Consider the following 11,960-nt stretch of genomic DNA (forward strand, 5'->3'; position numbering starts at 1 on the left):
ATTAATTGTCCGTGCCCTGGGTCTAGAGGTTTTTTTAGAGCTCATTGTTTACAGGCTTCTTGTATTAAATTCCACTAGTATTTCCACGTGTAATCTAGCTGGAAATTTTACTTAGCTGTTCAGATTCAAGATCCATTCTATAAATATAACTCCTCTAGAAAGTAATCCATATGAACTTTCTTACTGTTAGCTACTTTTCAGGGAAAGAAAAATGAAAATGATCTCTAACTCCTTTTCTGGTAGATTGCTAAGACATGCAGATTGTAGCTTTCCTGGCTGGTTGAATAAAATCTACGATAGTCAAGACACTAGAAAATAACAGGAAAAATATCTTGCCAGATTTTTTCTGTAGTGCTTTGTTGCCCTCTGGTATTTACTAGAATGTCATCTAATAAAACTCTCCTAACTTGAATTAAGCACAATGTAGGTTGGAGACAGAGATGGGCAGAAGGGGCATCTGAAAGTTCTAAAAAGGAATGAGGGTTTTTCAAAAGGTTAGTATTCATCAGAGGCTTCTGTATTCTGAACTGACTTAGAGGAGCAACTCTACTTTCCAGAATATCATTTTCATACTGGAGAGCACTCCCTTGACTCCAGCACATGCTGGTTTCAACTCCAAAGCCTTTCTAGAATAACATTCTATGGTTGTCCTATGACTCTCTGAACAGTTAGTAACATTTAGCTTTTGAGAATTCTTTTTTCTTCAGTAGCCATGTCCCTGAAAAAATGTTATACTATGTAGTACTTTTTCCTTTAAAGGCTGTATCTTGAGTTATTTGTATTTGAAAGGAGTACATTTGTCAGGTCCAGTGCCCCAGGGTATGGTGCTTTTAAGTCATGTAGGTGAAATGAAAGATGAAATGAAAGGTGACACTTTAAAGTGTCAGATCTGCCTTCAATTTGTGGCCGCATGGGTATGAGCATCTTTTTTGATTTTCGCCATTGTATCCCAAGCACCTAGGACAGTGCTTGGCCCACAGTAAATATTTAATAAACATTGTTGAATGAGTGAATGAAAAAAATGTTAACCAATACCCATTTGCCACTCTTACATCACAGGGAAGGTGAGATCATTAGGGATGAAGTCACTAACACTGCCAGTCACCTGGCTTAGGGTAGCCTCACTATGGACTGGTAGGCTTATTCTGTGTGTAGAAGGGATGGATAGTAAATGCCAAGGTTAGCTCTAGAAGAATCAATCAGCTGAGGGTTTCAGGAGGATAACTGGTTGAGTGCGCTGCAGGTCCAGCCTTCAGGCTGGATTAGTGGAACATTTTGGAGTCTGAAGTCATCTGTTCTGAACGGTGCCCTTGTTGCTTGGTTCTTGAGCTCAGTGCAGATAGGCGTAGGTGAGGATTCAAAAGGAAGGTTGTTGGGTGGGTATTTCCTGAGAATGAATGGGGGCCCTGATTTTGCTGTTCATTTGAACCTCACTAAGGGTGGGTTATACTGCCATAAATCTTATGTCCTCCCCTCCCCCTGCCCGGGGTGGGTCATCTTCAACCAAAATAACTTCCCTTCTCTAGATTAGGAAAGTAGTTAATTTTTTAATGTTCAGACAAGACTAATTCTGATTTTGGATTTAAAGGAAGTATATGTTTTACTTTCATCTTAACCCACATGAGGTTTTTAGGATTAAGTTTTTATAGATCAGCCCTGACCCTCTCTGTCTTCTCCTTCTATCCTTGCCCCAACCAATGTAGGCCTGAGTGTCTGTTCAAGCATGTCGGAAGGGGAGTCCCAGACAGTACTCAGCAGTGGCTCAGACACAAAGGTAGAATCCTCATCTTCAGCTCCTGGCCTGACATCAGTGTCACCTCCTGTGACCTCCACAACCTCAGCTGCTTCTCCAGAGGAAGAAGAAGAAAGTGAAGATGAGTCTGAGATCTTGGAAGAGTCACCCTGTGGGCGCTGGCAGAAGAGGCGAGAAGAGGTAAGGTGATGGTAGTGTTACTTTTGGGAGGGTGAATTCTAAGTGGTGAGAAGTAGAGGGGCAAATTCTCAGACAGGCAGACCAGACGTCAACAAGTCAGAGCCTAGGAGAAGATGATCATATGAAGCATTAAAATTGAGGGTTCATGAGGTAACTTTAACTCCCTTTCATTTGAATTTCTTCTCAGGTAAATCAGCGGAATGTACCAGGTATTGACAGTGCATACCTGGCCATGGATACAGAGGAGGGTGTAGAGGTTGTGTGGAATGAGGTACAATTCTCTGAGCGCAAGAACTACAAGCTGCAGGAGGTAGGTAATGGTGAAATGATGCAGTTTATGGGGTGTTAGAATGCTGGTGTTAAAGAGGAATTGGTATTGAGAAGTTGGCTAAGAGTATGCTGGGGTTAGAGCATTTCTGGGGAGGGGTAGAGTAGGGAGAGCTCTTCTGGATTACGGTGATTTCTAACCCTGTTATCCCAATGTCTTCCCCCGCTCCCAGGAAAAGGTCCGTGCTGTATTCGATAATCTGATTCAATTGGAACATCTCAACATTGTTAAGTTTCACAAATATTGGGCTGACATTAAAGAGAACAAGGCCAGGGTAAGAACTTTTTCCTGAGCTTGCTGCAGAGACTAGTTATATTTATTGTTCCTCTTACATTCAAACATTAAAACAAAATAGTTTTGAAACAACTGGAATCATTTGGTGTGGAGATGAGAGTAAGGTTTTGACTACCACCTATGCTTTTTGTCTGGTTATAGATGGGGCAAAAATGAATGAACTTTTGTTTCCTTTCCCATAGCTCAGTAGTTTTCATTGTCCTATTAAATCTAAGGAAGTGGTACTAACGACAGGAGAGAAACTTAAAAAACCAAGGTTCCAAATGTGACATATTTCTGGTGTGTATGTCACCAGGTAGGGGATCATTTCTACTATAAGGCCTTATTTGTGTGCTTTGCCTCTCCAGGTCATTTTTATCACAGAATACATGTCATCTGGGAGTCTTAAGCAATTTCTGAAGAAGACCAAAAAAAACCACAAGACTATGAATGAAAAGGTATGGAGGGAGAGCAGTTTTAAGCTGGTTTGAGGATTTAAAAAGATTGTTAATTATGAAGCTGACCAGGAAGGGATAGAGGGAACTGTGTGGAGGGTTGAGAGAGGGAGATTACTACTGACCTTTTGATCATATTCTTTTCCAGGCTTGGAAGCGCTGGTGCACACAGATCCTCTCTGCCCTAAGGTAAGTAGGATCTAGTTAGTGTCTTTCCCATGTCTTCTGATTTAGTTCCTCCAGATTTCAGAGCACTACTCTGCTGTTCTTTGCTGCCTCTCCCCACTTTCTTTGAGTCATATACTGTCAAGACTAGGCCCCCATGGGTCTTTTAAAGGGTCCATCCGAATGCCCTAACCACAGTACTGTCTTCCCACCTCTTTCTCCTAGTGCTCATCCAACTATTTAACTCCTCAGGCATAATGGAGATTCAGAGTGTGGGGATTATCTTTGTGGTGACCAGCAGGAGACCACCAGGCCCTTGCTCCTCTTAACCCTTGGGTTCCCCCTGCCCTTAATTTCCCAGTGGCCCCTCTAACAGCCCAGTGCCCCCACAGCTACCTGCACTCCTGTGACCCCCCCATCATCCATGGGAACCTGACCTGTGACACCATCTTCATCCAGCACAACGGACTCATCAAGATTGGCTCTGGTGAGGGGAGGGAGAGGTTCTGGGCAGGGGAGCCTCGGGAATTTGGGACCCATGGGGGTAAGACGAAAAGAATGGGGAGAACTGAGCAAAATTCTGAGGTGTGGGCTGGTGATAAGAGAAAGGAACTTTCTAGGAGTAATTCATAGGAAGAGGCCAGTTAGTGGAAACCGGGTAAATACAGAGATCTTGATAGGAGATTGGGAAAGGGCAAGAGATGGGTTTAAGGTCTAACTTGAGCCTCTGGGGCCGGACCCTACCAAAGGAAGTTCCAGGCTGTGCCTGCTGTGAGTGCTTTCATTTGCCGTGTACCTGTGTGCAGTGTCTAACATCTCTGTGTGCCGTGTCTGTGTGATGTTTGTGTGGCCATTTGTCTGGGGCTTGGCTGCTCCATTGCTCACAACTTTTCTCTGTTTTCCTCCCTCCCGCTTACGGGCTGCTCTGTTCCCAACAGTCTTTCATAGGATTTTTGCTAATGGTGAGAGCTCCCTCTGCCCCACTTGGGGCTCTGTTTGTGCTTCCTCTGCTCCCCTTTGCGGCTGCCCAGTGCATGCAGTCGTGGGAGCAAGCCCTGTTCCCCTACCTTCCCTGCTTAATTATGCCTGCTTGGCTTCTTCCTTACCAGCCCTCCACCTGCTTACCCTTCCATAACCTGCTTGTTTCCTGTGGATTCTGCCTGGCTGGCCACTTACATCCTGGATTCTTGTTCCCCCTCATTATCAGGCTGGTTCCCCCCAACCATACTGTGCTCCCAGACTCTCTGTGACTTGTAGTCATTGTTTATGATCCAAGTGAGTCCAAATCAGGCCTGGCCCTGGTTCCTCATTCAGCCCTGTGGCAGGCAATGTTGAGGCTGATAAGGGGACATAATGGGTCTGAAATTTTTGGTGAGTTAAAAGTGAAACTGATTTGTAGTGATTCAGTTTTGAGCTATTTCTGAGTTTAAGTCAGCAGAGGTGGATAAGGAGGAAGATATCTACTTGTTGTATCTTTCTTATTCTGTATCCACGTTTCTGAGATATCTAATTATCCCACATTAGGAAGGGCTGCCTGTTATTTTATGCTATTTGCAGGGTGGATGAAAGAACTAGACCAAACATAATTCATGTCTTCAGGGATTAGATGTACTTGGGCTTTGGGGAATGTGAACAGGTCACGAGTAAAAGTTTTTCCTTAGGCTGCGTTGCTCCTTGACTAGCTCAAAGCCCGCATAGACCTGTTAGTTTAGTGTGGAGCCTTTGTTACTGAATTAGGGACCTTAGGTAAGAAGCAGTAGACCTGAGAAAAGGGAGGTAGGTGATGATCATGTTTAGTCTGTAGTTCATGATGGGAAAGGGATAAGTTTGCGCCTGTTGAGGGTTAGAGACTTAAGGAGAGAATTTGGCTTTTGGGGGCCTCTCTGGAGTGAGACTATGCTTTGTTGATGGTGGTCAGATTGTGGGTGTCTCCCCTACTCCCAGTGGCTCCTGACACTATCAACAATCATGTGAAGACTTGTCGGGAAGAACAGAAGAATCTACACTTCTTTGCACCAGAGTATGGAGGTGAGGCATCCTAGTTTTTCTGCCCTCTCCCCATGCCCCAGGGTTTCTACCTTATAACCAGAGGTAACATTGCTGAAACTTCTAGGCTTCCTGTTGAACAACATGAAAAAATACAAGAAGTTTTCTAAAGGCATTTCTGCCACCCCCTGCTCCCATCCTCTGATTTACCAAAACCTTACCTGTTTTCTCTAGAAGTCACTAATGTGACAACGGCAGTGGACATCTATTCCTTTGGCATGTGTGCACTGGAGGTGAGGAAACCTCAAGGGGGAGGGGTGGTGTGGTGGAAAGGGGTCAGATTAGAAGATGGAGGGGGGGAAATGGAGGGGGAGGACAAGTAAGGTACTGGTCTTGAGGGAGTGACTGTGGAAACACCGAGGTTCTTAGATCTCTTCTTTCCTTTTTATCCTCCACTCGCTGCAGATGGCAGTGCTGGAGATTCAGGGCAATGGAGAGTCCTCATATGTGCCACAGGAAGCCATCAGCAGTGCCATCCAGCTTCTAGAAGACCCATTACAGAGGGTAAGAATCTTCAGAGTCACTCTCTCAACAGAACTTTGAAGTGTCTTCAGTTGTTCTTCCTTTCTACCTACTGGGAATATGCTCTCTTCTAAGAGCAAGAGAACATAAAGCAGAGAGAGGACAGGCAAAAGCAGTGAACGTTTCCCGAAGCAGTGTCTATCATGTCTTTTTGTATACATACGCAGATTAGGGGTTTAAGATGGATAATATAGGGTTAAAGGTTATGCATTTACTTTAGGTGTATCTATGTGTATTTAATTGATGGCTACCTCAGATAATCACACAGTCATCTTAATATTTTTAAATAAATCAATTTGAATGAATAAAATAAGTCATTTTGGGTTTTATATTTATATACAGTTGACCCTTGAACAATGCAGGGGTTAAGGGTACTGACCCTCCCTTACCTTGAAGTCAAAAACCCGCATATACCTTTGACTCCTCAAAAACTTATGTTATCCCTTGGTATCTGCGGGGAATTGGTTCCAGGATCCCCTGTGGATACCAAAATCTGCGCATGATCAAGTTCCTTGTATAAAATAGTTTAGAACAATACATACAGCTTGCCCTCCACATCTGTGGATTCCCAACCACAGATTGAAAACATTTCAGGTATTTATTGAAAAAATTCTATGTATAAGTGGACCCGTGCCATTTAGACTTTTGTTATTCAAGGGCCAACTGTAGTTTTAGTTAGGGAGAGTGCCCCAAAATAATGAGCTAAGATTTAAAGGATATAAGCATTGTGAGTTAGCAGATATAGAAAGCAGAGTCAGGACAGGGGAGTCCAGACAAGGATGGTTTGTAAATTATTAGGTAAGTGTGAAAGGAAGCAGGAGAGAAAAGAAAGGCTAGGGGGAAGCCTTGAGGCTATGGTGGAATAAATGTCTAGTTCATTGTTAGGGTTCGTTAAGGGAAAGATTAGGTATATGACCTTGTTGGCCTTCAAGATTGAAAGGAAGAAAGCAGGTTAATTGTACAGGAGGTGTAGAAGGTGAGGTTTAGAAGATGCATGGGAAATCCAGTGTATTTAATAAATGACTATAGTAGACAAAGGAAATTGGGGTACAAGGCTTGGGAAATAAAAAGATGGTGAATTTTATTGACCTCAGTGGGTAAGTTTTAGAAGAGAGAAGGTAAATTTGGTGAGGGTTAGAAAAGGTAGGCAGGCAATGAATGGGATAATAAAGAAGAAAATAAGGGAAAAAATCATAAGTGTGAATAGTAAAAGAGAGAGCTTGTGGTTAGACAGCAGAAAAATAATTAAAACCAAAAAGACGATGAATGACACCTTCTATATAATACTTTATAGTTTTCGAAGCCTTTCAAATACAGTTAGTAATTTGTTCCCTCAACCAGAGTTGAGTACCTAGTATGTCCAAATCCTGTGCTAAGTATATTGAGATAAAGATGAACACAGTGGGGTGATTGTCAAACTCCTTCACTTGTTCTGTTTTCTAGGAGTTCATTCAAAAGTGCCTGCAGTCTGAGCCTGCTCGCAGACCAACAGCCAGAGAACTTCTGTTCCACCCAGCACTGTTTGAAGTGCCCTCACTCAAACTTCTTGCTGCCCACTGCATTGTGGGACACCAACGTGAGTTCCCTTGGCCCTTTTAGGAATTTTCTTCCAGTATGGAGCCTTGTAACTATCACTGGCATGCTGTCTTTCCTCTTTTACTTCCAAAGGGATTCTTTACCCCACAGGACCTCTGTTTTATGACATTAATATGACTATCTATCCGTAACTTCCTGTTCCATCATGCCCTCCAGATATGATCCCAGAGAATGCGCTGGAGGAGATCACCAAAAACATGGATACCAGTGCTGTACTGGCTGAAATCCCTGCTGGACCAGGAAGAGAACCAGTTCAGACTTTGTGAGTAACTAACTAAAAAGGTCTGAAAGGGACAGATTGGTCACCACCATCCTGAGGGTTTTGTCAACTGTCCATTGTCTGGGAATGGTTGAATCTGCTATTTTGCTTATTTCCTTCCATTTTTTTTTTCTATCTTTTCTCCTCCAGGTACTCTCAGTCACCAGCTCTGGAATTAGATAAATTCCTTGAAGATGTCAGGTGAGAGAGAGAAGGCTTCCTTGAGGAAGCAGGTATGGGTGACTTAAGGTATCCACAGAGCCCATGTGACCTAATTTCCTTTTAGGAATGGGATCTACCCCCTGACAGCCTTTGGGCTGCCTCGGCCCCAACAGCCACAGCAGGAGGAGGTGACATCACCTGTGGTGCCGCCTTCTGTCAAGACTCCAACACCTGAACCAGCTGAGGTGGAGACCCGAAAGGTGGGGGGCTGTATGGATGTGGATGTGGGTGGGTGTGGGCACGGTCACCATGGAAGAGAGAGAGGACATCTTAAATAAGACTATGTCTATTAGAGAAAATAATGTGTTTCTGCTCCCTGGCAAACATGTCATTCACTGGTCTCTAGTAACCCTCTCTGTCCCCTCCTCCTAGGTGGTGCTGATGCAATGCAACATTGAGTCAGTGGAGGAGGGAGTCAAACACCACGTAAGGCTCAGGGCCAGGGCTGCATATAGAGCTGGGTGGCCAGAGGGCAGGGCAGACGAACCTCAATTTCTCACTGTTCTGTTCTCCAGCTAACACTTCTGCTGAAGCTGGAGGACAAACTGAACCGGCACCTGAGCTGTGACCTGATGCCAAGTGAGTCTCTCCTTTCCCTCAGAGAATGGGAAAGTCTATGAGTCTTATCTGTGAGGAACATATTCAGGGGTGGGGAAGGTGACAAGGCAGTAACACACACTGACTTACATAAAATGAATATATTAGCCCTTAAAATTAAAGGTAGATCTGACAGCTTTGCTTGTATCATTCTTTCCCAGCCAGGGTAACCTGACTGGGGCTATGCAAAGGGCCCTGTGCCCCTCACTCCCACACCATACTCACCCTCTCTTGTTCCTCTGTCAGATGAGAACATCCCTGAGTTGGCAGCTGAGCTGGTGCAGCTGGGCTTCATAAGTGAGGTGAGCTTTCTGCCTTCAGCTGCCCTGGCTACCTCCGTTCTGCTCTCAGCCCATCTCACTGAGCTCTTCTCCCCCAGGCTGACCAGAGCCGGCTGACTTCTCTGCTAGAAGAGACCCTGAACAAGTTCAATTTTGCCAGGAACAGCACCCTCAACTCAGCCGCTGTCACCGTCTCCTCTTAGAGCTCACTTGGGCCAGGCCTCTAATCTGAGCTGTGGCTGTCACTAGATATGCTGCAGCCTTCCTGCCCCTCCCCCCCAGTCAGTATTACCCTGTGAAGCCCCTTCTCTCCTTTATTATTCAGGAGGGCTTTGGGGCTCCCTGGTTCTGAGCATCACCCTACCCCTTCCCCTTTTATTCCTCCCCTCAGCACTTTGTTTACTTGTTTTGCACAGACGGGGGCCTGGGCCTTCTCAGCAGCCGCCTTCTAGTTGGGGGCTAGTAGCTGATCTGCCGGCTCCTGGCCTGCCTGTGTGGAAAGGGGGCCCACGGGCGCTGGGGGAGCCGAATTCTACAATCCCGCTGGGGCGGACGGGGCGGGAGAGAAGGGTGGTGCTGCAGTGGTGGCCCTAGGGGGCCATTCTGATTCGCCTCAGTTGCTGCTGTAATAAAAGTCTACTTTTTGCTAAAAGCGTCCTGTGTGTTTGCGCCTTCCCCGCTAGGGGGAGCGGGGCGCGGATGTTGGGCCTTCAGGTAGTGATGCGGCGGAACTAGGCGGAACTGGCCTGCGAGCGAGGGAGGGACCGGGGCCAGGTATAACTGCCTGGCGGCCTTGTGCAGAGGAACGCGATGCGGAGCTGCCGTTTCTGCAGATTCGGTAACTTCCGGTCCCTTTGGTCTTGTTCCCCTACACCCATTCTCTACCTGTCCTATGGCCTCCGGTTGGCTTGGGGTGGCCAGGAGGGGCCTCCCAGTTCCTTTCCAGGCTCAGGTCTGCCCCTCCCCCATGCTTCGTAGACGCAGCCCAGGGCCCTTGGCGGCTTATGCGCGCCGGCCTTGCGCTGATCCTGGTGGGCCACGTGAACTTGCTGCTGGGGGCCGTGCTGCACGGCACCGTTCTCCGGCACGTAGCTAATCCTCGCGGTGCCGTCACTCCAGAGTACACCACAGCCAATGTCATCTCCGTGGGCTCGGGGCTGCTGGTGAGCGCAGCGCGCGGGCCAGGGTCAGGTCTTGGGCGGGCGGGCGGCAGAGAGCGGCTGGGGCATCAGGCTTTGTCTTCCAGAGTGTTTCCGTGGGACTTGTGGCCCTGTTGGCATCCAGGAATCTTCTTCGTCCACGACTGGTGAGGGGGGATTTCTGGAGCTTTAATGAGGGGGCCTTATGTCAGGGAAATGGGGGCTGACTCAGTTTCATCTTTAAGTGGAGAGGAGTCCTCTCAAATGGAGAGTGAGCTGGGAGAGTGGCCCCCGCTACAGGCTGCTCACCTGATCTTCTGCCCCGGCCAGCATTGGGCCCTGCTAGTACTAGCTGTGGCGAACCTGCTCTTGTCCACTGCCTGCTCCCTGGGCCTCCTCCTGGCTGTATCACTCACTGTGGCCAATGGTGGCCGCCGTCTTATTGCCGACTGCCATCCAGGACTGCTGGACCCTTCCATACCGCTGGATCAGGGGCCTGGACACTCTGACTGCCCCTTTGACCCCACAAGAATCTATGTGAGTGTTCTCAGTCTTTTTGCAGACCACAAAGCCTTGATCTGCCCTTTTAATCACTCCAACTTGCCATGTCTGCCCTGCTTCCTACTAGTACCCCCCGATCTATCTATCCTCTTCACCTTTTAGGATACAGCCTTGGCTCTTTGGATCCCTTCTTTGCTCATGTCTGCAGCAGAGGCTGTTCTGTCTGGTTACTGCTGTGTGGCAGCACTCACCCTCCGTGGGGTTGGGCCCTGCCGGAAGGAAGGGCTACAGAGGCAGGTAAGGATGATGAACAAGAAGGGTTCAATACAAATTGGTTGTGTGGAAAAGATAACTGAACTATAATTCACAACCAGAGTACTAACTCCACCCCTCTTCTGCAGCTAGAGGAACTGACAGAGCTTGAACATCTTAAATGTAAAAGGCAAGATAATGAACAGCTACTTGTTCAAAATCAAGAAATCCAGGCATCACAGAAAAGTTGGGCTTAGGGCAGGTAATGGGCCATGAGGATTGTGGCCATGAAGGTGGGGGCAGGGAACTGGATGATATAAATGGTTGTAATAAAAGAACTTCTCTTCTTGATTCTGATTCTGATTTGGGGGGAAAAAGGCACTGGGCTGGTGTTGGGGGGTGACCTTGATCAAAGAATACAGTGGTCTCAGTTACTTACAAGGCTTTAATAACAGAGAGAACTTAATACTCTTCCCTGAGTATTTACTGAAAGGAAAAGCTGGTGCTGGGTAGCCCTCCACACCACTGACTGATGAATTTCAGCACATCCTGGCACACTGGGCTGTGGGAGGTCTGTGAGCAAACAAAAAGAACAAGAGAGGAACTCATCAGTGCTGAGAAAAACATTCCTGCTATAAAGAAAATCAGCTCCAGCTCAGTATGCACAGCAGGGCTCAGGACCTTCTTGACAATCCCACCCTTCCAGTGGGATTGTTTCTTCAGTGCTGCTCTCCCTGCCCCATCCTTCAAGTCTCCCTCTCTAACCTTGATAGCCATAAGGAACTTATTCCAGTTGTCCTTGTTAGCTGCCTTCCCTGGCCGCTTAAATTCAATTTTGTTCCTCAGAATGGGATATCCTGTGGGGGAAGAAAAAAAGATGAACTGAGGTTTGAGAGGGATTGAGGGGGAAAACTAATTAAGGGGTAGAAAGTAGGATGTTCTTATCCTCTTTATCCTTTACTGAATCACAGTAAAAGTTTCTTGATCCTGCTGCTTTTCTCTCCTTTCTACCCACCACAGAATGTAGGGTGCTGTAGGGTTCTGTACCTGTAATGAGGCAGGGCAGTGCCCGGACTCCAGTGCTTGCCGCCACCAGGGAAGCCTCATAGGCACCGCGCTCATCTCGAGGCAGAACTTGCTCCAGCCGCTGGTCCATAGAGACCGTGAGCACCCAGTCTCGAACCTCTTCTCTCTGGGCCTCCTGGGAAGAATAGAGGAAACAGTGGCTTTACGCAGGGCCATGCAGGGCAAATTGAGGGTGGTGAGTGTGTGTGGCGGGGGACGGTCTCTGAGCTATCCTTTCAACCATAAATGATGCTCCTTGGATTGAGGGTCACAGTCACGGCTTCAGCTGTTTCCTCTGCTTCTACTTTTCCTAAGAGCAGTGATGA

At 46.9% G+C, this 11,960-nt stretch overlaps 3 protein-coding genes across 4 annotated transcripts; 2 read left to right on the forward strand and 1 right to left on the reverse strand.

Annotated features, from left to right (window-relative positions):
* Positions 1–1,459: 1,459 nt before the first annotated feature.
* Positions 1,460–9,329, forward strand: LOC105310290 (nuclear receptor-binding protein). The gene is made up of 17 exons (XM_011386478.1): positions 1,460–1,933; positions 2,121–2,243; positions 2,434–2,535; positions 2,903–2,992; positions 3,138–3,178; positions 3,547–3,641; positions 5,099–5,182; positions 5,375–5,433; positions 5,606–5,704; positions 7,166–7,298; positions 7,475–7,580; positions 7,728–7,778; positions 7,864–7,999; positions 8,172–8,225; positions 8,315–8,378; positions 8,643–8,698; positions 8,776–9,329. Exons 1-17 carry the CDS (start codon positions 1,724–1,726, stop codon positions 8,878–8,880), a joined length of 1,608 nt encoding a protein of 535 aa, XP_011384780.1. The 5' UTR covers positions 1,460–1,723; the 3' UTR covers positions 8,881–9,329.
* Positions 9,330–9,411: 82 nt separating this feature from the next.
* On the forward strand, positions 9,412–10,920 carry LOC105310289 (keratinocyte-associated protein 3). The gene is made up of 6 exons (XM_011386477.2): positions 9,412–9,515; positions 9,656–9,840; positions 9,924–9,983; positions 10,147–10,353; positions 10,480–10,614; positions 10,719–10,920. Exons 1-6 carry the CDS (start codon positions 9,488–9,490, stop codon positions 10,824–10,826), a joined length of 723 nt encoding a protein of 240 aa, XP_011384779.1. The 5' UTR covers positions 9,412–9,487; the 3' UTR covers positions 10,827–10,920.
* Positions 9,896–11,916, reverse strand: LOC105310288 (intraflagellar transport protein 172 homolog). Of its 2 annotated transcripts, XM_011386476.2 has the most exons (4): positions 11,617–11,916; positions 11,335–11,426; positions 11,009–11,142; positions 9,896–10,003 (listed from the first exon to the last, which is right to left on the reverse strand). In XM_011386476.2, exons 1-3 carry the CDS (start codon positions 11,723–11,725, stop codon positions 11,053–11,055), a joined length of 291 nt encoding a protein of 96 aa, XP_011384778.1. In that variant the 5' UTR covers positions 11,726–11,916; the 3' UTR covers positions 9,896–10,003; positions 11,009–11,052. The 2 variants fall into 2 exon arrangements, with proteins under 2 accessions (XP_011384778.1, XP_023382426.1); XM_023526658.1 differs by lacking the exon at positions 9,896–10,003 and having other exon boundaries at positions 11,001–11,142.
* Positions 11,917–11,960: the final 44 nt, after the last annotated feature.

Source organism: Pteropus vampyrus, unplaced genomic scaffold (genome assembly GCF_000151845.1).
Source record: "Pteropus vampyrus isolate Shadow unplaced genomic scaffold, Pvam_2.0 Scaffold1881, whole genome shotgun sequence".
NCBI lineage: Eukaryota > Metazoa > Chordata > Mammalia > Chiroptera > Pteropodidae > Pteropus > Pteropus vampyrus.